Source organism: Giraffa tippelskirchi, chromosome 1, assembly GCF_054371585.1.
Source record: "Giraffa tippelskirchi isolate mGirTip1 chromosome 1, T2T-mGirTip1v1.2.pri, whole genome shotgun sequence".
Lineage (NCBI taxonomy): Eukaryota > Metazoa > Chordata > Mammalia > Artiodactyla > Giraffidae > Giraffa > Giraffa tippelskirchi.
The window spans coordinates 130,078,748-130,101,289 of record NC_137275.1 but is presented as its reverse complement, the minus strand read 5'-3'; the positions used below and the strand labels follow the sequence as shown (position 1 = coordinate 130,101,289).

Sequence of the window (22,542 nt, the reverse complement as noted above, 5' to 3'; positions counted from 1 at the left end):
TCTTCTCAATGACTGCTCATGCTTTTAGCCCTCTAGCATCTGAATCTTGTTTGAAAGTCTCCCCACTAAAATCTCCAGTCACAACAAAATTCCATCTGAGATCTTCAAATCCTCTTCCCACTGTTTATACAACAAACTCTCTCTACCATGAGTAAGAGAACAATCAGAAAGGCTTAATTAATAGAACCAGGGAATCCCTGGCCTCCTACCTCAAAAGATACAGGGTTAAATTTCTTGGCATTCTAAGTTAGAAGTTGAAATTCACAGAATCATTTGCCTAAATGTCTTAGTTAAACAGCATTACACACTGCAGAAATACCATGGGTTCAATAGACTTTTGCAGGGACCTAGTGTTGATTCATATGATATTGCTTATGATGGAAAAAATAATTATGTTCTAAAATTTTGGTGAGTGCCTTAGACAATTCTGATTGACCTGGACTGACACATGGTCCTTTAGGATCAGAGATTCTCAAACTTTTTGGTATCAGGACTCTTTTACACTCTTCAACAACTGAGGACCCTAAAATGCTTCTTTTTACATGGGTTATAGCCTAGAGAAAAAAAATTTAATTAGAAATTAAAGCTGAGAAACTCTTAAATGTTATCAATTCATTTAAAATAGCAAGATTTATTACATAAATAACATATTTAATAAAAAGTACTATTCTTAAAAGCAAAAATATGTAAAGATATATTTACTGAAGAGGGGCATCATTTTACATTTTGCAAATCAATGTGTTATGTTATGATAATTTATAAAGTCATATCAACAATTACTGAGTTCACATGGCTAAACAATAAACCAACCATGTGAATTCTTTAACTGTTGATATGACTTTATAAATTATCAAGTGTTCAATGTAACTCACTGATTTGCAAAAATATAAAATGATGCTCTTCAGTAAATATATGTTTATATTTACATATTTTTGTTTTTGAAAATAGCATTATTTTATTTTAAATTGAGCCTAGTGGGCTACAGTCCCTGTGGTCACAAAGAGTCAGACATGACTGAGCACGCACATAAACAATAAACTAAAGAAAAATTTAGAACATAACATATTCAGTACCAGTACAGAGGTTAAGAGTTTCAAAAGGACCCTAGCCTGGGGCCAAGGTCAGGAAAGGACATGTTTGGTGACAAAAGCTAGTAAGGATCTATACCAAGGATTACATGGAAAGGTCTATAGGGACCAGGCAAATAACATAAGTGTTATTTATCTGCACCCACCAGCTGGGGACCTAAACAGCTCATGACCTTATCAGGGAGACAGAGCTCAGTGATGCCAGATTTTCAAGTTGTTTAGGAAAAACTACAAATTTGAATTTTTATGTGAAACTCTTTTATTTTTAGGTATTGAAACTGCAGGCCAAATAAACATCTATATGTAAATGGAGCCTACAACACCCCCAGTCTGCAACATCTGTATGTCACAAATAGAACTGTTTAATCTTTGAAAAATTCTTCCCAAGGAAATTTATCCCACAGTATGGTCCTGAGATCCCCAGGAAACAGCATACTTAAGATACAATCAATGAAACAGCATTGGAACAGAAGGTTGTTATCAAAACATGTAAAGCAAAACAAAGCTATATCAGTGCCATGAGAGTCAACAGAAGATCGGACCTACTGGACAAGAATCTCTTTCTAGAAAGTCACACCCTGCATGGTGGGGTGGGTTTGAGATGGCTCATCCAGTCCTACTATTGTCCTGAGAAATACTCTCCATAACATCTAACTCCCAGGCTGGCAAATCACCTTTCCAACTACTAATTGGGGCTAACATAAGGATAGGGAGCTTTAGAGAACAAGCACCACAGGACTATAATCAGTCAAGAGACGTTTACAGAGCATTTCTGCCTGCAGAGCACCATACAAGGCACAAAGTTTAAATGATCCCAGTTTTAACTGTGATCCCAGTTCACAGCCTCAAAGAGGAGGGGGACTCAAAATACAAGCGAAAAAGTGAAATAGTACAAGAGTTAGAAAACAAGGAGGGGGACTTGCCTGGTGGACCAGTGGGTAAGACTCCACGCTCCCAATGCAGGGGGCCTGGGTTCAATCCCTGGTCCGGGAACTAGATCCCACATACTGTAACTAAGATCCAGCACAGCCAAGTAAAAAATAAATATTAAAAAAAAAAGAGAGATGAACATATAAAAGATGTCTCCCAGACACTGACATTTCTTAATTAGTAGAATAATAAAGGCTCCAAATTCAAAAGACAGATTATAAGATGTATGAGCAACCTTGAAGGAAGGTTCCAGAAATCAGCTAGAAGGCAATTATGATCCCAACTAGGGTAACCTCAGAGAGAACAGAAAGGCATGTCAGGGTAAAAATATCTGTAAGAACAGTTGGTGGGAATGTAAACTGATACAGCCACTATGGAAGACGGTATGGAGAATCCTTTAAAAAACTAGGAATGAAACAGGCATATTACCCAGCAATCACACTCCTAGGCATATACCCTGAGGAAACCAAAAATGAGAAAGACATATGTATCCCATTGTTCATTGCAGCACTATTTACAAAAGCTAGAACATGGAAACAACCTAGATGTCCACCGACAGATGAATGAATAAAGAAGTTGTGGTACATATACACAATGGAATATTACTCAGCCATAAAAAGGAACACCTTTTGTCGGGAGCCGCGATAGGCATTACTGACAAAATGGAGGCACAGCCCCAACCCCCTCTCCTCATCCCGCAGGCACGGTCCCAGGATGAAGGAGTTAGGTCTTTTGATTCTGACTTGTCCTTTCCTTCCTCCCGTTGAGTTGGCTGGAAAGAATGTTATAATCCATAACGTTAACTATTGACATTTGTTCAAGGATCTTTACAAAGAATGCTCCAGGATGAGCACGTAGGCTGTAGCCTGAGATCATGGGAAACATTGTTATCTGAAACCTGCCTGTAAGGGGAATGTTTATGGCAAAAGAAGTTTGCTGAGTTTAGGGGTTAGGAATAATTAAGAATGCTGCTGCTGCCGCTGCTGAGTTGCTTCAGTCGTGTCCAACTCTGGGCAGCCCCATAGACGGCAGCCCACCAGGCTCCGCCGTCCCTGGGATTCTCCAGGCAAGAATACTGGAGTGGGTTGCCATTTCCTTCTCCAGTGCATGAAAGGGAAAAGTGAAAGTGAAGTCACTCAGTCGTGTCCAACTCTTAGCGACCCCATGGACTGTAGCCTACCAGGCTCCTCCATCCATGGGATTTTCCAGGCAAGAGTACTGGAGTGGGGTGCCATTGCCTTCTCCGATAATTAAGAATAGTTAGAAGCTAAAAGTTTAAGGTATGTCATAGTGTTGGCATATTTTACTATAGCTTATGGAAACTAGGTATTTTAGAGATACTAATAGCTAAAAGCCTTTTTAGGAGATGATGAGCTTAAGTTACTAGGGGATAGCAGGATTTAAAGAGATAAGAAATAAACTGAGGGATGTAACATACAGCCCAGAGACAAACTTGAGTTACAATGTTATCACAGGATACTTAAAAGGGAACTCTGAAGGACAACAATGATTTATGGAGACAGTAAATATGGGTGAGGGGAAACTGAAGATGTCATACCTCTGACCTAATGCTTTTGTAAAAGTATAAAAGAAAACCTGATGCTTAAAATAAACATGCAGCCCAGTGCTTTCAGCGAGAGACTGCATCATTTTCTCCGCCGAGATGCAGTCCAAATGAGTGAGAGGCTGCATCATTCACCAACCCCATTCATCCCTTCAGGGCGATTCCCTGGCTGCCGGAGCTGGACTCTGGCAACCTCTGAGTCAGTTCTAATGAGGTGGATGAACCTAGAACTTATAATACAGTGAAGTGAAGTCACTCAGTCGTGTCCGACTCTTTGCGACCCCATGGACTATAACCAGGTTCCTCCATCCATGGGATTTTCCAGGCAAGAATACTAGAGTGGGTTGCCATTTCCTTCTCCAGACTTAGAAAGAGAACCCTAAAAAAAAAAAATATTGCCAAATAAATACAAATTTTAAAAACATCAATAGTGGGACTTGGTAGTTTTACCTAAGACTTATTTGTAATTAGATATCTTATCTATTATATCATATGGGATCAGATAATTTTATGCTGAATCCAGAATTCTGGGGAAATTCAAAACATTTAATTCCTATTAGCTATAACTTAATCTAATTAGTAGCCACACACACAAAACTCTGCATCATTATATCCAATGTTAGTAGCTAAGCAGTATTTCAACCACAGGTATAATGACTCTTTTCTTGAATTAACAAAAACAACTTATTCCTTCTTATTTTTGGACCAATAAAAGCATAAACAAGATACTTATATAACCAATGACAAGACTAAGATTTCATAAATTTTACCAGAACAGTCTAATTCTTGTTAAGTTTACTAATCAGCTATCAAATAGTTCATTTTAGCAACCTAAGCTTTTGCTGGTAAAATTGTGAAAAATCTGGGTTTATTGCTATTTGATTACCTGCTTCTATTAACTATGCAGCGATATGAATTGAACCATACATACTTTATTACCTTTTTAGCTTTTAAGAGTGTTCCTTATTCATTTTCACAACTATATTCCAAAGTAATAAACAGTTTGTACACTCAATATCCGCAGTATTTTTTTAAAAAAGAGGGGGAAGAATCCTCTGAAATTTCTAAGTATGTAGAACACTGTTCTCCCCACTTTACTGACATAATCAGGGTGGACAGATTCCCCCAGGAAGAGCCTCTTTATGAAATTAAAACACACCACATACTATTCTCCAGAGGAATAAATTCTATTTGGGCAGGATTATTAGCCTCACTCAAGTCATTTCACAGCAGAGAGAACAAGCAGGTCTATTGTATATACTATAATTACATTTTGCATGACTTTCTTCAATTAAAATCTTTACTTAAATTAGCATCCATACAGCGGCAGAGAAATTTTAAAAGTCATTATCTAATATGACCTAACAATGACTTCTACTAACAAGAAATTAGTCTGAAAATGACTGAAAAGTCATATATTTCAGAGTAATTATTGGCATTAGGCCCTCCCTTCAGTAGTATTACACAATACATTTGTCAGAGAAATGTACAGATCAACTCCACTTAATTCTGCATCTATCTGATATATATTTTTTTCTGCATATGTTCTTTTATCTACCAGGAACAGAGTACTTTGAACTTCCAAAGAAGGACTGGATATATTTTGCTCATATTAGGTACTCCTTAGTTATCTAATAATCGTAACTAAGATCTGTTGTCTGGTAAACAATCAGAAGGAATAAAAATGTTTTAATGACCTTTCTGACAAGAACTGGTTAAGAGCAACATCTCAGACATTCTTTTCACTGGACTGGCCATTATAACCTTCACACTATCAATTTATTATTAGGTTAAACATAACCAAACAGGAAGGAGTGGAAAGCCCCATAGTTATACAAGAACACAAAAAATCTTCATATCTATATGTCATCTACAGCTAACTCCATCCATGTTGGAACGTCTCTCCAACATGTACTAAAGAACAGGTCATTTCACAAACCACCACAGGAATCAGTGTTCAGGTTCATTACAATCTTGACGTCTCACTCTCCAAATGTTTCCTATTTCAGAAAATTCTGGTCTTAAAAATCTTACACTTTGGGGAATTCTCTGGCTGCCTAGTGGTTGGGGCTCTGTGCTTTCATTGCAGTGGGCGCGAGTTCCAGCCATGGTCAGGGAACTGGGATCCCACAGGCTACCCGACCGATAATAATAATAATAATAAAATCTTACACTTGGTGGGGTAGGATAATAAAGAATTATAAAAGAAAGTCTATATACAAATACACATACACAGGATAAAGAAAACAGAGGGCTAAAGGAGAAAACGGATTAACTGACCAAGGGATTCTCAGTACAGTTTAAACTGATTACTCCCTTTAAAGCAGCACCTCTGAACAGGCATAGCTCACTGATTCAGTCTCTCAGAGTTGGAAGTCCACTAAAACAATTTTCCTGCCACATTTATTTGGAATTCACTGCAAACAATAGATAGAGGGGGAGCCTTTTTTTTATTTTGGTTTTTTTAAGAGGAAAAAAGGAGGAACAGGGTATTTGATAAAATAGGAACAATTAGCTTTCCTCCCCATGCTAAACCTGTGATATTATTTTTGGCTCCTCTTAATACAATTTTTTTTGCCTTTAAAACTCAGGCATTATGCTTTATGAGTAGTCAATCTTTTTTGAGTCACATATCTCTCTGACTTTTGACTAGAAAAAGGCATTTGTGGACACACAGTATTGTGCAAACAACTTCCAAACACATATAGTGAAAATGTAAAGAAATACAAGGGAAAGAGAAAAAAACAAATTCAGGAAAAGTTGTTAACTGTGGTGGAGAAGAAAGGCATTCAAACTGGAGGCTGTTCACAAAAGGCTTAAATTGTACTAGTAATGATGATTTGTTAAGCTGAATGACAGGTTCATAAAAGTGTTTTAATCTTTAAATTTTTTACACATTATATTTTTTAAAACTTTGCTCAATTTCTCTAAAACCTTACGAAGAAGTACCACTCAACAGAAAAGTATGCTAGAGCCTGAGTTTCCCAATCGGTAGCCAAGAGCTGAATCCAGCCAAGACTGTCAGTTTGGACAGCATGATGTTTTTGTTTTGCTTTTTAATTGTAATCCGAATGCCTTTGGGCAAGGCATGCACTCTCCAAGTAGCCAGAGTCACCACCATTTTCCTTACAGTGAAGGAGAGTTCTTTGAAAGCCAAAGAAATGAATCCTCATAATGTAAAAGACTGCAGCTGCTTTAGAGAAGTCTGACAATTCCTCAAAATGATAAGCACAGAGGTACCATATATGACCCAGCAACTCCACTCCTAGACACCTACCTAAGAGAAATGGAAACACGGTTCACTGAAAGACCTAAACAACTGCTATTCATAGCAGCATGATTCATAATAGCCCAAAAGTGGAAAAAACCCAAATATCCATCAACTGATGAATGGATAAACAAAACAGAATACAATGAAAAATTATTCCCCCGTAAAAAGGAATAGTACTGATAGACACTATAACACGGACAAACCTAAGTAAAAAGAAGCCAATTACAGAGGACTGCAAGGAGATCCAACCAGCCCATCCTGAAGGAAATCAGTCCTGAATATTCATCGGAAGGACTGCTGGTGAAGCTGAAACTGCAATATTTGGCCACCTGATGCGAAGAGTTGACTCATTTGAAAAGACCTTGATGCTGGGAAAGACTGAAGGCAGGAGAAGGGGACGACAGAGGATGAGATGGTTGGATGGCATCACCAACTCAATGGGCATGAGTTTGAGTTGGTGATGGACAGGGAGGCCTGGCGTACTGCAGTCCATGGGGTCACAAAGAGTCGAGTAGTTTAAAAATAAACCAAAGACATCCGTTCAGTCTAACTTTAGTTCTCAAACTGTGGTCTGAGTTCTCTCCCCAGTGTTTCCTAGAGCTTATCAGGGGGTCTGAGGTCAAGACTATTTTCATAAAATCCTAAGACATGTGCCCTTTTCACTGTGTTGATATTTGTACTGATGGTGAAAAATGACAGCAGATAGTTAGGGAGTTTGGGATGGTCATGTACACTCTGCTATATTTAAAACGGGTAGCCAACAAGGACTTATTGTATAGCACACAGAACTCTGCTCAGTGTTATGTGGCAGCCTGGATGAGAGGGGAGTTTGGGGGAGAATGGATACATATATATATATATATATATATATATATATATATATATATATATATATGGCTGAGTCCCTCTGCTGTTAATTGGCTATTCTCCAAAACAAAATAAAAAGTTTAAAAAAAAAAAAATTGCTGGCACCTTTGGCTCAGTGACACCAAATTATACAGGTTACTTACAGTCAATGTATCCTTTATCTCACCTACTCACAGCAAAAACAAACTTTACTGTATGAACTGTGGGCCAAACTGGCCATTTTGTTTTAACAGGCTAGCATTTCTACTAGGAACAACTGTCAGCTCCTCTAGGAAAATGCATTCCCATTTCCAAAGTCAAAGAAACATACCTCTCATAACACAACTGTTTCGTAAAGTGAAAGCGGCCACTCTCCGTGGGAAATCACACCTCACTCCCTTTGAAAACATTTTTTAACCAGAGTGATCAGTAAAGTCCAGTCTGGTGGGTAAAGGAGGGAAGGAGGCAAAAGACAGGATATAAAACAGCCTAAGAAACTATTTTGCCTTATCATGGTGACAAGTACTATCATTAGCATTTTATTATAAGATAAAAGTCTATTAAGTTTTAAGACAATTCAAACAAAATAAGGCTTAAAGATTTTATTATTTAAAGGAGGACTGTTCTACATAACATTGTTATTGTAACTCATGATAAAAGGGACTTAAAGTGCTCCTAAACACTAAAGATCACACACTGAGAACTACACTTGCAGAAATCTACTAAGAATAGATAATGAATTAGTCACTTATTAGCCCTAAAACATGATTTGCAAATATGTTGCTGAAGATTTTGGAAACCCCAAGGACCAATCCAGAAAACTAAACTGACTTAGGGCAAAAGGGTAATTCCGAAAACACACTTACTGCGCTAGTAATGTAGGCAGTATGGATCTGCCGGAGAAAATAAAAAGATCAAATCCATCAGTGTGTATTCAGTACTATACAGAGAAAAAGAAGATCATGCTGGAGGACACAAGATTTCAGTCACTAGGGTGTTTGAGTGCGGTGGAATAGAAAATCTTCTCTGTATTTAGTAAAACGTCCCTTTGTTCTTACTCTATGTTCATAAGCAATGTTTTGACCTGGCTTCGCAAGTTAGTTGATACTAAGGAGAAGCCCAGATGACAGGGATTAATATTTTGTTCACTGTAAACATAAAATCAAAGGACAGATCTCTCTGATGGCATATGAGTCCCTACGAGCCCCATGAACTCTGGGCAAACTAGATAAAGTTTCTTCCTTTGCAAAGTTGAAATTTTTCTAGAACTAGGTGATTTCTTGACAGGCATGTAGACTCAAGTACTGAATATATTTTGGTTTCAAAAATTTATACCTCCTTTATGAAGTTACAATACAGTTCATAACATACCATGGACACACCTTAAAATACAGGCCATAATAACACCAATAACCTCAGATATGCAGATGACACCACCCTTATGGCAGAAAGTGAAGAAGAACTAAAGAGCCTCTTGATGAAAGTGAAAGAGGAGAATGAAAAAGTTGGCTTAAAGCTCAACATTCAGAAAACTAAGATCATGGCATCCGGTCCCATCACTTCATGGCAAATAGATGGGGAAACAGTGGCTGACTTTATTTTTTTGGGGATCCAAAATCACTGCAGATGGTGACTGCAGCCATAAAATTTAAAGACGCTTACTCCTTGGAAGGAAAGTTATGATCAACCTAGACAGCATACCGAAAAGCAGAGACATTACTTTATCAACAAAGGTCCATCTAGTCAAGGCTATGGTTTTTCCAGTAGTCATGTACGGATGTGAGAGTTGGACTATAAAGAAAGCTGAGCGCCGAAGAATTGATGCTTTTGAACTGGGGTGTTGGAAAAGACTCTTGAGAGTCCCTTGGACTGCAAGGAGATCCAACCAATCCATCCTAAAGGAAATCAGCCCTGAATATTCATTGGAAGGACTGATGAAGCTGAAATTCCAGTACTTGGGCCACCTGATGCGAAGAACTGACTCATTTGAAAAGACCCTGATGTTGGGAAAGATTGAGGGAGGGAGAAGAAGGGGACAACAGAGGATGAGACGCAGTCCATGGGGTTGCAAAGAGTCGGACACGACTGAGCGACTGAACTAAACTGAGTAACAGAATCAGTAAGAATCAAATAGCTAACTTTTATATAAGATTTACTGCACATCAGGCACTGATACTTTGCATATTTTAACTCACTTATTCCTCATAACAACCGATAGGCAGGTACTACTATAATCTCCACTTCACTGAGACAGAGGACAATTAAGCAACTTGCTCCACACCACACATGTTAAGTATTGGGTTGGCAAAAAGTTTTGTTTGGGTTTTTCTGTTACACCATATGGGAAAATCTAAACGAACCTTTTGGCCAACCTTCCCAGGTGGCTCAGCAGTAAAGAATCCACCTGTCAATGCAGGAGACATGGGTTCTATCCCTGGGTCAGGAAGATCCCCTGGGGAAGGAAATGGCAACCCACTCCAGCATTCTTGCTGGGAAATCCTACGAACAGAGGAGCCTATCGGGCTGTGTATGGTCCATGGGGTCACAAAGAGTAAAACATTACTAAGCAATTCAACGATAACAACAGTAGAGCTGAAACTCAGTCTGACTCCAAAGTCAGCGTTTCTTAATCTCTGGTGAGCTGTGTACTATCAATTTTCTAAATATTAAGCATCTTATTTTTCAAAACAGTTTTGAAATTCCACATACAAATGTTTCCCAAATTCCCATGATTAAGCTGTTAACGCTGAAAATTGTCTACCTATTCATTTTTAAATGGCTTCTATCGCCTTTAATAAGCATAAATATCAGACCACGAAATTTTCAGTAGTGCAAAATTAATCAGAAAAATACACAACTATTGTTTTAAAATGTATACATATTCACTTTCAAAGTATACTAACATAGGTTATCAAGTACACGTGTAAAATTAGTCACAGTTTTAGATTAATAAGATTGGTGGACACTATTCTAAAAAGAAGGATATTGTAGCTTTTAAAGGAAAAATATTAGTTTGAGTCTTTCTGACTATTGATTGAAACTGACTCCAACCACTTTTTTTAATGTTAGTTTCAAATCCCTGGTGCTTCAGCTACTAGTATAGCTCCTATAAAACCATAACTTGTTTTATGGGTTAGTCATTCTCCAAACTAGACTGTAATTAATCTTAACTTTGTAATTTGTGCTTTCCTTACTATTTCTTTCTTTTAATGAAATCAACATATACCACCGAACTGCTACATTTCCAAATTTTCATTTTCTCTTTTCACTTTGACATTAAAAGATAAAGTACTTCTCATGAGGTGGTCTTTTGTCATCTAGTAATGTTCTTGTTTTTAATCTAGGCACCAGTTACAGGACTGTGCTCAACTTATGAAAATTCATCAAGCTATATATACTTTTCTGTACATATAGTATATACTTCAATAAACAGTTGTTTTTTAAGAAGCTGTGCTTCCTAACTTTATCTCACCAAAAGCCATGACAAACCAACCCTGACAGATGTCACTTCTGTTTGTTTTTGACAGCTGTCACTTCTAAGTCTTTTTTAACTCAGACAGCACTCTATAGTAGTGAGTTAACATTCAATCTGTATTTTCAGCACATGTAAAAAGAGTCATCTAAGATACTCTGTGGAACCAAAAAAATGCTATTTAATTCTTTCACAAACCCCTGAGATTTAAAGAGCTCTAAAGGAAAGAAAACATTTATTTTATGTTCTATGTGCTCATTTTATTCTCACAATTACCTCATCAGTTAGACATTAAACACTTGTGGATGGAGCCACAACAATATATTTCCCACCAAAAATGCTTCCACATTTGTATGTGGAATTTCAAAACTGTTTGAAAAATAAGATGCTTAAAATTTAGAAAATTGATAGTACGCAGCTCACCAGAGATTAAGAAATGCTGACTTTGTGGAGTCAGACAGACTGAGTCTCAGCTATACTGTTTCTCCACTCCTAGATGGATGGGTCTCTGTTTCCTCTTGTTGAAACTGTGTATAGCTTTATATCAGCCTTCAGCATGAATACGTGACAGAACTGTCATTGTGTGACTGCCAAGGTTACAAAATCAAGGATGGGGAAGGAGGGAAGTTCAAGAGAGAGGGGATATATGTATACATATAGCTGAATCACTTTGTTGTAACGCAGAAACACAACATCGTAAAGCAATTACACTCCAATTTAAAAAAAAAAAAAAAACGAAATACTGCTCCCACCTGGCTTTCTCATGCTCTCAGGACACTTGCCTTTGGAACCTGCCACCAGACTGAGAGCAGGTGTTCTGCTTGCAGCTCCAGCGACATCTCCAGCTAACAGGTAGCATCAACCACCTGACCTATGTGACCTGGTGAGCCTTCTGATTGCAGCCCCTCACCTTCAAGTCTTCCCAGTGAACCCTCAACAGCATGGACTGGAGCAAGCCATCCCCCCTGAGCCCTAACTGAATTCCTGAGCCACACAAACCATGAGATAATAATGATTATTGGGCTACCATGGTGGTCCAGTGGTTGAGAATCCCCCTCCCAATGCAGGGGACATGGGCGTGATCCCTGATCCAGGAAGATTCCACATGCTGCAGAGCAACTAAGCCCAGGTGCCACAACCACTGAGCCCGTGCGCTACAGCTACTGAAGCCTGTGTACCCTACAGCCGGTGCTCTGCAACGAGAAGCCACCACAAGGAGAAGCCCACGCACGGCAACAAAGACCCAGCACAGCCAAAAATAAATTTTAAAAAAGTACATGATTATCGTCACTTTAAGTCATGAAGCTTTTGAGATCATCTATTTGTTACACAGCAATAGGAAATGGAAACACTTTACAAATAAAACACACAGGTAGATAACCATGCCAGCAAGTGGCAAAGGCAGAATTTGAATCGTCAGTCTGTATATAAAGCCCAAATTTTTTTCTACGGGAGGGTATTGCCTCCAAGTTTGCTCAGTTACCCACATTTTCAAAGAAAACAACAGTACTCAGACTGAAAGCTCTAAGAGCAATATATACTCCTCCAAATTAGTGTTTTCAGTTAACACTCAGGACAGTAGGTCATTCCATTAGCAGGCGCAAAATCCCTGCACCTCTGACTCATCAATATCTTTCCCACCCTAGTAACAGCATCTCCTAGAAATGCTTAAGAAACATCACTATGTCAATAATAGTAAACCTCAACATTTACAGAACACTTCACAAAGCTCTTTAACAATCACTAATTTGATCTTCAGGAAAACCCCTATGAAACAGATAAGGCAGGTATCATACAGACAAGGCTCAAAAAAGGTAAAACTAACTAACTACAGGGCTTCCCTGGTGGCTCAGCTCAGTTCAGTTGCTCAGTCGTGTTCAACTCTTTGAGATCCCATGGACTGCAGCACACCAGGCCTCCCTGTCCATCACCAACTCCCTGAGTTTACTCAAACTCATGCCCACTGAGTGGATGACATCTCATCCTCTGTCGTTCCCTTCTCCTCCTGCCCTCAATCTTTCCCAGCATCAGGGTCTTTTCCAATGAGTCAGCTCTTCACATCAGGTGGCCAAAGTACTGGATTTTCAGCTTCAGCATCAGTCCTTCCAATGAACACCCAGGATTGATCTCCTTTAGGATGGACTGGTTGGATCTCCTTGCAGATCAAGGGACTCTCAAGAGTCTTCTCCAACACCACAGTTCAAAAGCATCAATTCTTCGGTGCTCAGCTTTCTTTACAGTTCAACTCTCACATCCATACGTGACTACTGGAAAAACCATAGCCTTGACTAGATGGACTTTTGTTGGTAAAGTAATGTCTCTGCTTTTTAATATGCTATCTAGGTTGGTCATAACTTCCTTTCAAGGAGTAAGCATCTTTTAATTTCATGGCTACAGTCACCATCTGCAGTGATTTTGGAGCCCAAAAAAATAAAGTCTGACACTGTTTCCCTGTCTATTTGCCACGAAGCAATGGGACCGGATGCCATGATCTTAGTTTTCTGAATGTTGAGCTTTAAGCCAACTTTTTCACTCTCTTCTTTCACTTTCATCAAGAGGCTCTTTAGTTCTTCTTCACTTTCTGCCATAAGGGTGGTGTCATCTGCATATCTGAGGTTATTGCTATTTCTCCCAGCAGTCTTGATTCCAGCTTGTGCTTCATCCAGCCCAGCGTTTTTCATGATGTACTCTGTATAGAAGTTAAATAAGCAGGGTGACAATATACAGCCTTGACGTACTCCTTTTCCCACTTGGAACCAGTTTGTTGTTCCATGTCCAGTTCTAACTGTTGCTTCCTGACCTGCATACAGGTTTCTCAAGAGACAGGTCAGATGGTCTGGTATTCCCATCTCTTTCAGAATTTTCCACAGTTTATTGTGATCCACACAGTCAAAGGCTTTGGCATAGTCAATAAAGCAGAAATAGATGTTTTTCTGGAACTCTCTTGCTTTTTCGATTATCCAGCGGATGTTGGCAATTTGATCTCTGGTTCCTCTGCCTTTTTTAAAACCAGCTTGAACATCTGGAAGTTCATGGTTCATCTATTGTTGAAGCCTGGCTTGGAGAATTTTGAGCATTACTTTACTAGTGTGTGAGATGCGTGCAATTGTGCAGTAGTTTGAGCATTCTTTGGCACTGCCTTTCTTTGGGACTGGAATGAAAACTGACCATTTCCAGTCCTGTGGCCACTGCTGAGTTTTCCAAATTTGCTGGCATATTGAGTGCAGCACTTTCACAGCATCATCTTTTAGGATGGTGGCTCAGTGGTAAAGAAATCTGCCTGCTAATGCAGGAGATGTGGGTTCAATCCCTGGGCCGGGAAGATCCCCTGGAGTAGGAAATGGCAACCCATTCCAGTAATCTTGCCTGGGAAATCCCATGGACAGAGGAGTCTGGTGGGCTACAAATCATGGGGTCACAAAAGAGTGGGACACAACTTAGCAACTAAACAACAACAAACTACCTACAATAAGGTAAGTAGGGGTTCGATTTCATATTTTCTGACTCCACGTCAAGTGCTCTTTTCAACTCAATTCAACTCAACTTGAAAGAACTTTCATGGAGTGCCTTTGGGTGTACTTCCGTAAACAGCACTGTCTCTGCAAGTATTCTGAAGCATCTACTTGGCACAAAGCATCACGGTGGGCACTATGCATTCTCCACTTCCAGGATCAGCACAAAAACATCTCTGACAGCTGATCTCTACAAAAAGCCAGTCTTTCCCCACTCTGATCCACTCTCGACACCGCCATCCAACAATCATCCTAATCCACTTCCTTAATCACAATAATTCAAAAACTGTCAGAGATGACAACTTCCCATAAAAATAGAGGCCAAATCTCCTCATCTGCTTCCAAAGTCTTCTGTAAACTGACTCTAACTTACCTGATAATTTCCCTGCACTTGCTAAGAAAAACCGAATTAATCTCTTCCTTCCTGTCCACGTTCTCTTTCTTTACACCTTCCTGTTCTCCCTTTGGCTCATATGATCACTCAAATCCAAAAGTGAGACTCAAGTATTTCATCCCCCAATCCTGACAGCGCATCCCTTCCTTCCAAGACCTTAAAATTTACTGTTGAGCTATAATTAATAATCCAAAACAATACACCATGATTAAATTAGGTGGCACAGATTATAGCTCACAGGGACTTTAAGGAGAGGAATCCACTAAGGGCTGCAAGAAAGTCTTCAGGAAGAAAAGAACACTTGAAATGGGTTCTGACTGATAGGCTAGGATAGCAACTGGCAGAAGTAAAAACCACCCATGATGAGGAGCAACTCAAAAGCCTTCCCTTCTTCCCATTTACATCTCACCTAAGCCTCCAGCCAATACTGTCTCCTTCAGGAAGCCTTCCTCAGGTACTTCACAATCTAACCAACATTCTCTTCTCCGCACTTCTAATACCATCACTGTACCACCCACGACACTTGATCAGGAACTCTGTCCTTCCATATTACATTAACAAACCTCGTCTCACTGATCTGGCAGCAATATGTCTCCACATAGAAAGCACTCAATATTTGTTCAACTGAACTCAGTTCAGCAGCCACTATTGCCTTCTGTCTTTTAAAAACCCATCGATTATAACACTGGTTCTTAACTTACCGGGCATCACCTTTGGAAAGGTTGGTATTTACAGGATTGAGAATAACCTTGTTTGCATCTACATCCACCACACATTTGGTGTGCAAGTCAATTTCTGCAGATTGAAAAAAGAAAAACAAAAAATGAGTCATTTTTGAAGCAATGCATGTCAGAAAAAGCATTTGACAAAAAAAAAAAAAAAATCCAACACTCTTTCAGGATAGAAACACTCAACAAACTAGAAATAGACAGGAACTTCCTCAATTGACCTGATAAAGGACATCTAAAAAACTTGCAGCTAACTTCACACTTAATGGTACAAGACCGAACAGCCTACCTTCTAGCATCAGAAATAAGACAAGGATGTCTATACCTGAAACACAACATTTTAGATCAACTATACTCCAATTAAAAAAAAAAAAGAAGAAGACAAGGATGTCTCCTAGTGAGCCTGTTCAAGTTTGTACCAGAATTTCTGGTCAGGGCAGTTAAGCAAGGGAAACTAATATAAGGCATCCCAACTGAAAAGAATAAATAAAACTACCTTTATTTGCACAAGATAGGATTTTATATATAGAAAATCCAAAAGAATCCACTAAAAAGCTACTAGAATAAACAGGTTTTGCAAAGTTGTAGGATATGCGATCAGTACACAAAAATCAGTTGTTTCCATACACCAGCAATAAAAAATCCAGAAATGAAGTTAAGAAAATTTCATTTATAACATTTTTGATTCATTTATATCAAAAAGATTTAAATGCTTAGGTAAAACCTTAAAAGAAGTGCAGAACATACACACTGAAGATTCCAAAATATTGTTGAAATAAATTAAACTTAAATAGAAAGAAATTATATTCCTGAAGTGAAAGACTTAATACTGTTAGGGTAGCAATAACTCCCCAATACAAAAACTCAAAGCAATCCCTATTAAAATCCCAGCTTTTTTTTTTTCAGAAGTTAACAAGCTGATACTAATTCTATGTGGAAATGCACAAGACCTAGAATAGCCAAAAAACCTTGAAGAACAAGATACAAAGACAGCACTTGTCAATTCTAAATTTACTACACAACTACAGTAATCATGGTACTAATAAAAGAAGGACAGATATGTGAATCAATGGAACAGAGAGTCCAAAATTACAGTCAGATTTATGGCCAAATGACGACAGTGCCAAGAAAATCCAATGGGGTAAGTACAGTCATTTCAACAAATGGTGCTAGCAGGACCTCATCAAAATGTAAAACTTCTGTGCTTCAAATGACACCATCAAGGGAGTAAAAAGATAATCTACAGAATTGAGAAAATATTTGTGAATCATATATCTAATAAGGGGCTTGCATCAGAAAATATAAAGAACTCTTACAAGTCAATAATTTTAAAATGGGCAAAGACTGGGACTTCCCTCGTAGTCCAGTAATTAAAATTCCATGCTTCCAGGAGGCACGGGTTCAATACCAGGCTGGGGAACTAAGATCTCACATGCCACATGGAACAGTCAAAATAATAAAATAAAATGGGCAAAGATTTGAACTGACACCTCTCCAAAAAAAATACAAAAATGGCCAATGGCCACAAAAAAAGATGCTCAACATCATTAGACAATGGGGAAATGCAAACGAAAACCACGAGATACCACTTCACACCCACTAGCATAACTAACCAAAATGACATATACTAATATAAATACTGTCAGTGATACTTCAATTAAAAAAAGAAAAAAATAATAAAGTGTAAACTGGATCATGTCCAAAAAAAGCCAGGTAAGTATAGGTGAGGACACAGAAAAACTGGAACCTACATACAGTACTGGTGGGAATAGAAAATGGTACAGTCACTTTAGAAAACAGTCTGGCAGTTCCTAATGGTTACACACAGAATTAGCATATGACCCAACAATTTCCACTCACAGAGATACACCCAAGAGAAACCTATGTCCATACAAAAGTTTATACACAGAAGTTCATAGCAGTGTTATTTAGCTATTCGTAACAGCTAAAAAGTGGAAACAACCCAAGTGTCCTTCAACTAATAGATGGATAAATGTGGTATATCCATAGAACAGAACACTACTTAGCAATTAAGTAGGTACTGATACATACAGTGGCAGATTTTATTTTGGGGGGCTATAAAATCACTGCAGAGGGTGACTGCAGCCATGAAATTAAAAGACCCTTGCTCCTTGGAAGGAAGGTTATGACCAACTTAAGATAGCATATTAAAAAGCAGAGACATTACTTTGCCAACAAAGGTCCATCTACTCGAGGCTATGGTTTTTCCAGTAGTCATGTATGGCCGTGAGATGGACTATAAAGAAAGCTGAGCACCAAAGAACTCATGCTTTTGAACTACGGTGTTGGAGAAGACTCTTGAGAATCCTTTGGACTGCAAGGAGATCCAACCAGTCCATCCTAAAGGAAATCAGTCCTGACTATTCATTGGAAGGACTAATGCTGAAGCTGAAACTCCAGTACTTTGGCCGCCTGATGTGAAGAAATGACTCATTTGAAAAGACCCTGATGCTGGGAAAGATTGAAGGCAGGAGGAGAAGGGGACGACAGAGGATGAGATGGTTAGATGGCATCACCGACTCAATGGGCATGAGTTTGAATAAACTCCGGGAGTTGGTGATGGACAGGGAGGCCTAGCGTGCTGCAGTCCATGGGGTCGCAAAGAGTCGGACATGACTGAGTGACTGAACTGAACTGATACACACTAAAACACAGATGAAGTTTGTGCTAAGTGAAAGAAGCCAGTCACAAAAGACCATATATTGCATGATTTTACTTATTTCTAACATTCAGAACAGGCAAATGGAGACGGAAAATAGACTAGTTATTGCCTAGAGCCGAGGCGTGCCTGCCAGCGGGTACAGGTTTCTATCAGGGGTGATGACGATGTACTAAAACTGTGCTGATAGTTTTCACAACTGCATGAGCACAGTAAAAACGACTGATGTGGCTGAACTGTATGAAATGTGAACTGTATCTTAAGGTTTGGGGTTTTTTTTAATGTATATAGGCCACATCATGTTTATGTTCTCTTATTTTCATATTCCTCTACATTTCTGACCCAAAGTATGAAACAGTTTCTGTTTGCCTTATCTCTACTACGCAAAGATATGCTCTAACGAAAGAAACTGTGCTCCACTGGAGTCATTTTGTATTCTCCTAAGAACCTTGGCCAAATGTCAATGTCAAACTCATTACAACTTTAGAGTATTTCCACTGCCAGGAAAGAGGATTTATTTTTTATTTCATTGCTTTAATTTCTGCAACTGAGACAAAGGAAAAACAAACAAAACAAAAATTTCCTTTCCTGTCCTACCACAACTCAACTTTTCTCATATCAGTTATTTTATCAATACATTTGTTTGCAAAGACATAATCTATAAGTACGAAAAATTTAGTGGTCGGGCTTTTAGCCAATACATTTTTTAGGCAAAGAGAACTGAAAAGAAAACAGAGCTATGTTTTATCCAGGTGTGGAAGACTAACCCCTGAAGGCTTATATTTCACTGTAGTCAACTAGTATTAAAGTCTATTTCTAATACTTGTGTTTAAATCCACTCTATACTGTCACAGAAATGCTGCAAGAAAACCTTAGCCACAATGAAGAAACTTTTCAAGCCCTTATCTTTACTTCTTCCTTTCCTTAGGCCCAGGCTTCCCAGGAGGTTCCAAGGTAAAGAATCTGCCTGCCAATGCAGGAGACACAGGTTCAATCCCTGGGTTGGGAAGATCCCCTGGAGAATAAATTAGCAACCCACTGCAGGATTTTTGCCTGGGAAATCCCATGGCCAGAGGAGCCTGGCGGGCTACAGTCCACGGGGTCGCAAAAGAGTTGGACAGGACTAAGCCTGAATACAACATTCCTTAGGCCCAGAGCTCAAGACAGTTTGCACACATCATACTTTGTTAATACCACCCCTTAATGACCTCTGACCAAGCTGTATTGGCCAGCCCCATATGTGTATATTATGCACAAATGCATTATCAAGCCTCCGGAAATTGTACTGACTCAGAATCTGCTATTTCACCACCCACCACAAAGTTAGATATTAGTTTCTTGCAAGAATGTCTGGTCTGAGCAAAGGAGCCGCATATATAGTTGTGTATCAGAAGTGCACATCTAAAATGCATGCCTGCAAAGCTGTAAATCAAATACTTCCCCCACCCCCACCAGAGTTTTGTCTTCATTTCAGATGATCTGGAATTGAGAAAGGATTCAAACATTTTCCTTCAGTATTTGTAGGCTTTTCTCCTATACTCTTCACAGCTCCTCCATCTTACCCCTCATGACTTCACTAGATATATTAATAATTTGAAATCATTAAATGGCATGATTAAGGAACCAATTCCCAGAAAATCCTTTATAATTCAAAGAACTACCCAATAGCTAATATAGTCAACCTAAACTCATTTTGTCCTGAAGAGGGCAACCCTAACAAAAGTCCCTACATTTAACCCTATGGAGGTGGCCTTTAAAATTATAAACAACTATCTTCACTTCTTTATTGCTCAGTTTTTATTATCAAATAAAATTCCCACCCCAATGCTGTTACAAGGTTTTTCACAAGACTGTTTCGAATATGGGTGGAACATCCAGGACATACACCCAAGCAAATAAGAGCAGTGAAGAGAGTTTAAGGGTCAGATTCTCTGGTCGCTCAGACGATAAAGAATCTGCCTCCAATGCAGGAGACAGGGGTTCGATCCCTGGGTCGGGAAGATCCCCTAGAGAAGGGTATGGCAACCCACTCTAGTATTCTTGCCTGGAGAACTCATGGAAGAGGACCTTGGTGGGCTATAGTCCATGGGGTTGCAAACAGTCAGACATGACTGAGCGACTAACATACACAAAAAATTAAGGGTCAGATATATGAAAAGCATTTTACATCTAAATGTCATCAATGCGTGAATAAAATTATACTGCTTCAAAATCCTAAATATGACACCTTCTCCAGGGAAAACTTCTTGCTCTATACTTCTTAGAAAGCAAAGAAAGTGAAAGAAGTCGTGTCCGACTCTTACGCGACCACATGGACTGTAGCCTACCAGGCTCCTCCATCTATGGGATTTTCCAGGTAAGAGTACTGTAACGGATTCCCATTTCCTTCTCCAGGGGATCTTCCCAACCCAGGGATCAAACCCGGGTCTCATGCATTGCAGGCAGACGCTTTACCATCTGAGCCACCAGGGAAGCCCCTTAGAAAGCAAAGCCATGATTCAATCCCAATGCCAAATTTAGGCCTTAAATTTAAGCTGGATTTAAAAAAAGAAAAAAATTTAAACACCTACCAAAAATCCAAAAGATAAACCACCTTCCTCTTAGTCTGGAACAACACTTTGGTTAAAAAGATAAAGATCTAGCTGTTAGGCTCTACCTGTGTAAAAATAGCATGAAAGTGAACATGTACACACATGAACACCCATGTTCATAGCAGCATTATTCACAACAGCTAAAAGGTGGAAGCAGCCCAACTTTCCATCAATGGATGAATGGATAAACAGAATGCGGTGTGTGTGTATATATATATATGTATATTTTTTTTTTCAATGGAAAATGATTAAATATTTAAAAAGAATGAAATTCTGCTAAAACACGTACGCACCTTGAAGACTTTGTGCTAAGAAAAAAAACCAGTCACAAAGGATAAGTTTTGCAGGATTCCACTTGTATGAGACACTTAGAGTAGTCAAAGTCAGAAACAAAAAGTGTGACAGTAGCTGCCAAGGGTGGGGCTAAAGGGTCCACAGGGAGTTAGTATCTCACGGGCATGGAGTTTCAGTTCTGCAAGATAAAAAAGTTCTAGAGATGGATGGTGGTGATAGTTCTACAACAATGTTAATGTACTTAATGCCACTGAACTGTACACTTAAAAGTGGTTTAAGATGGTCAATTTTATATCTATCTTACCACAATAAAAAAATAGCACTAAATACTCATCATTAGTATAATAAGTAAGACGTGGACAACAGCTTACTTCCAGGGAAGCATAAAATAATAAGATTGGTATTTAATTAGCACTATGTCTGAAAACCAATAAAAAATGAGAGTGATCTTAGAGTTAAGTAATGCTGTAAGTTTATGTTATGACTAATCAAGTTTTACAGTACTCAGAACCATGAATGCTTTGATGCATCCACAGTCCTTAGAAAAAGACAGACAGAAATTTACTTCACTAACACTGAAGATCCCATTTTATTTTCCAAACAGGATCTTTTTCTAGGTCAAGTTCCACAGGATGAATAAAATATCAACAGCTGACAATCCAGTTTACTCAGCCAGCAAATTAGTCACCTTGTAAAAGTGAACAATAATTTGAAATGAGTCTTTCTTCATTGCATAAATCAGCGATGGCTCTGTCTCCAATGACATCATAGTCAAAGATGGGCAGGGCCTGGGAGACTCCCTTTACATAACTCATGTTCTGTCTGGGGAGATGCATCATTCTCAGAGTGGACAAAGTAATTCTGAGTTGTCCATTCAGTAATCTGCCTTTCTAATTCTCCAGAAAATTAATAATAATTTTCAGACCAAACCTACTACCCAGAAATACAAATAAACCTCCCTTTACCTATCTATATAACTTACTGTTAAATTCACAACAGTGTCTATTTTTAAAAGGAAGATAGTAAATTATTGATTTCTGTAAAAGTCACATCTTAGATTGCAAATTTTGCATGCTTTATATGGTTCTATTTTCAATAATGTGTGTCATAAACTTAGTATTTTTACATGTCTGTGTATGCTCATAATATTCATCACTAATATTTCATATATG

The 22,542-nt window shown here is 38.7% G+C and overlaps 1 protein-coding gene across 5 annotated transcripts in view; it reads right to left on the bottom strand.

Annotated features, from left to right (window-relative positions):
* KIF13B (kinesin family member 13B) overlaps window positions 1–22,542 on the bottom strand; it is a 211,488-nt gene that overhangs the window by 177,446 nt on the left and 11,500 nt on the right. For 4 of the 5 annotated variants that reach the window (XM_081496072.1, XM_081496092.1, XM_081496101.1 and 1 more), the window contains exon 2: window positions 15,779–15,872. In XM_081496072.1, coding sequence (XP_081352198.1) covers window positions 15,779–15,872 — 94 coding nt within the window. Of the gene's footprint in view, window positions 1–15,763; window positions 15,873–22,542 lie in introns of all 5 variants that reach the window. The other variant, XM_081496112.1, reaches the window with a different exon arrangement.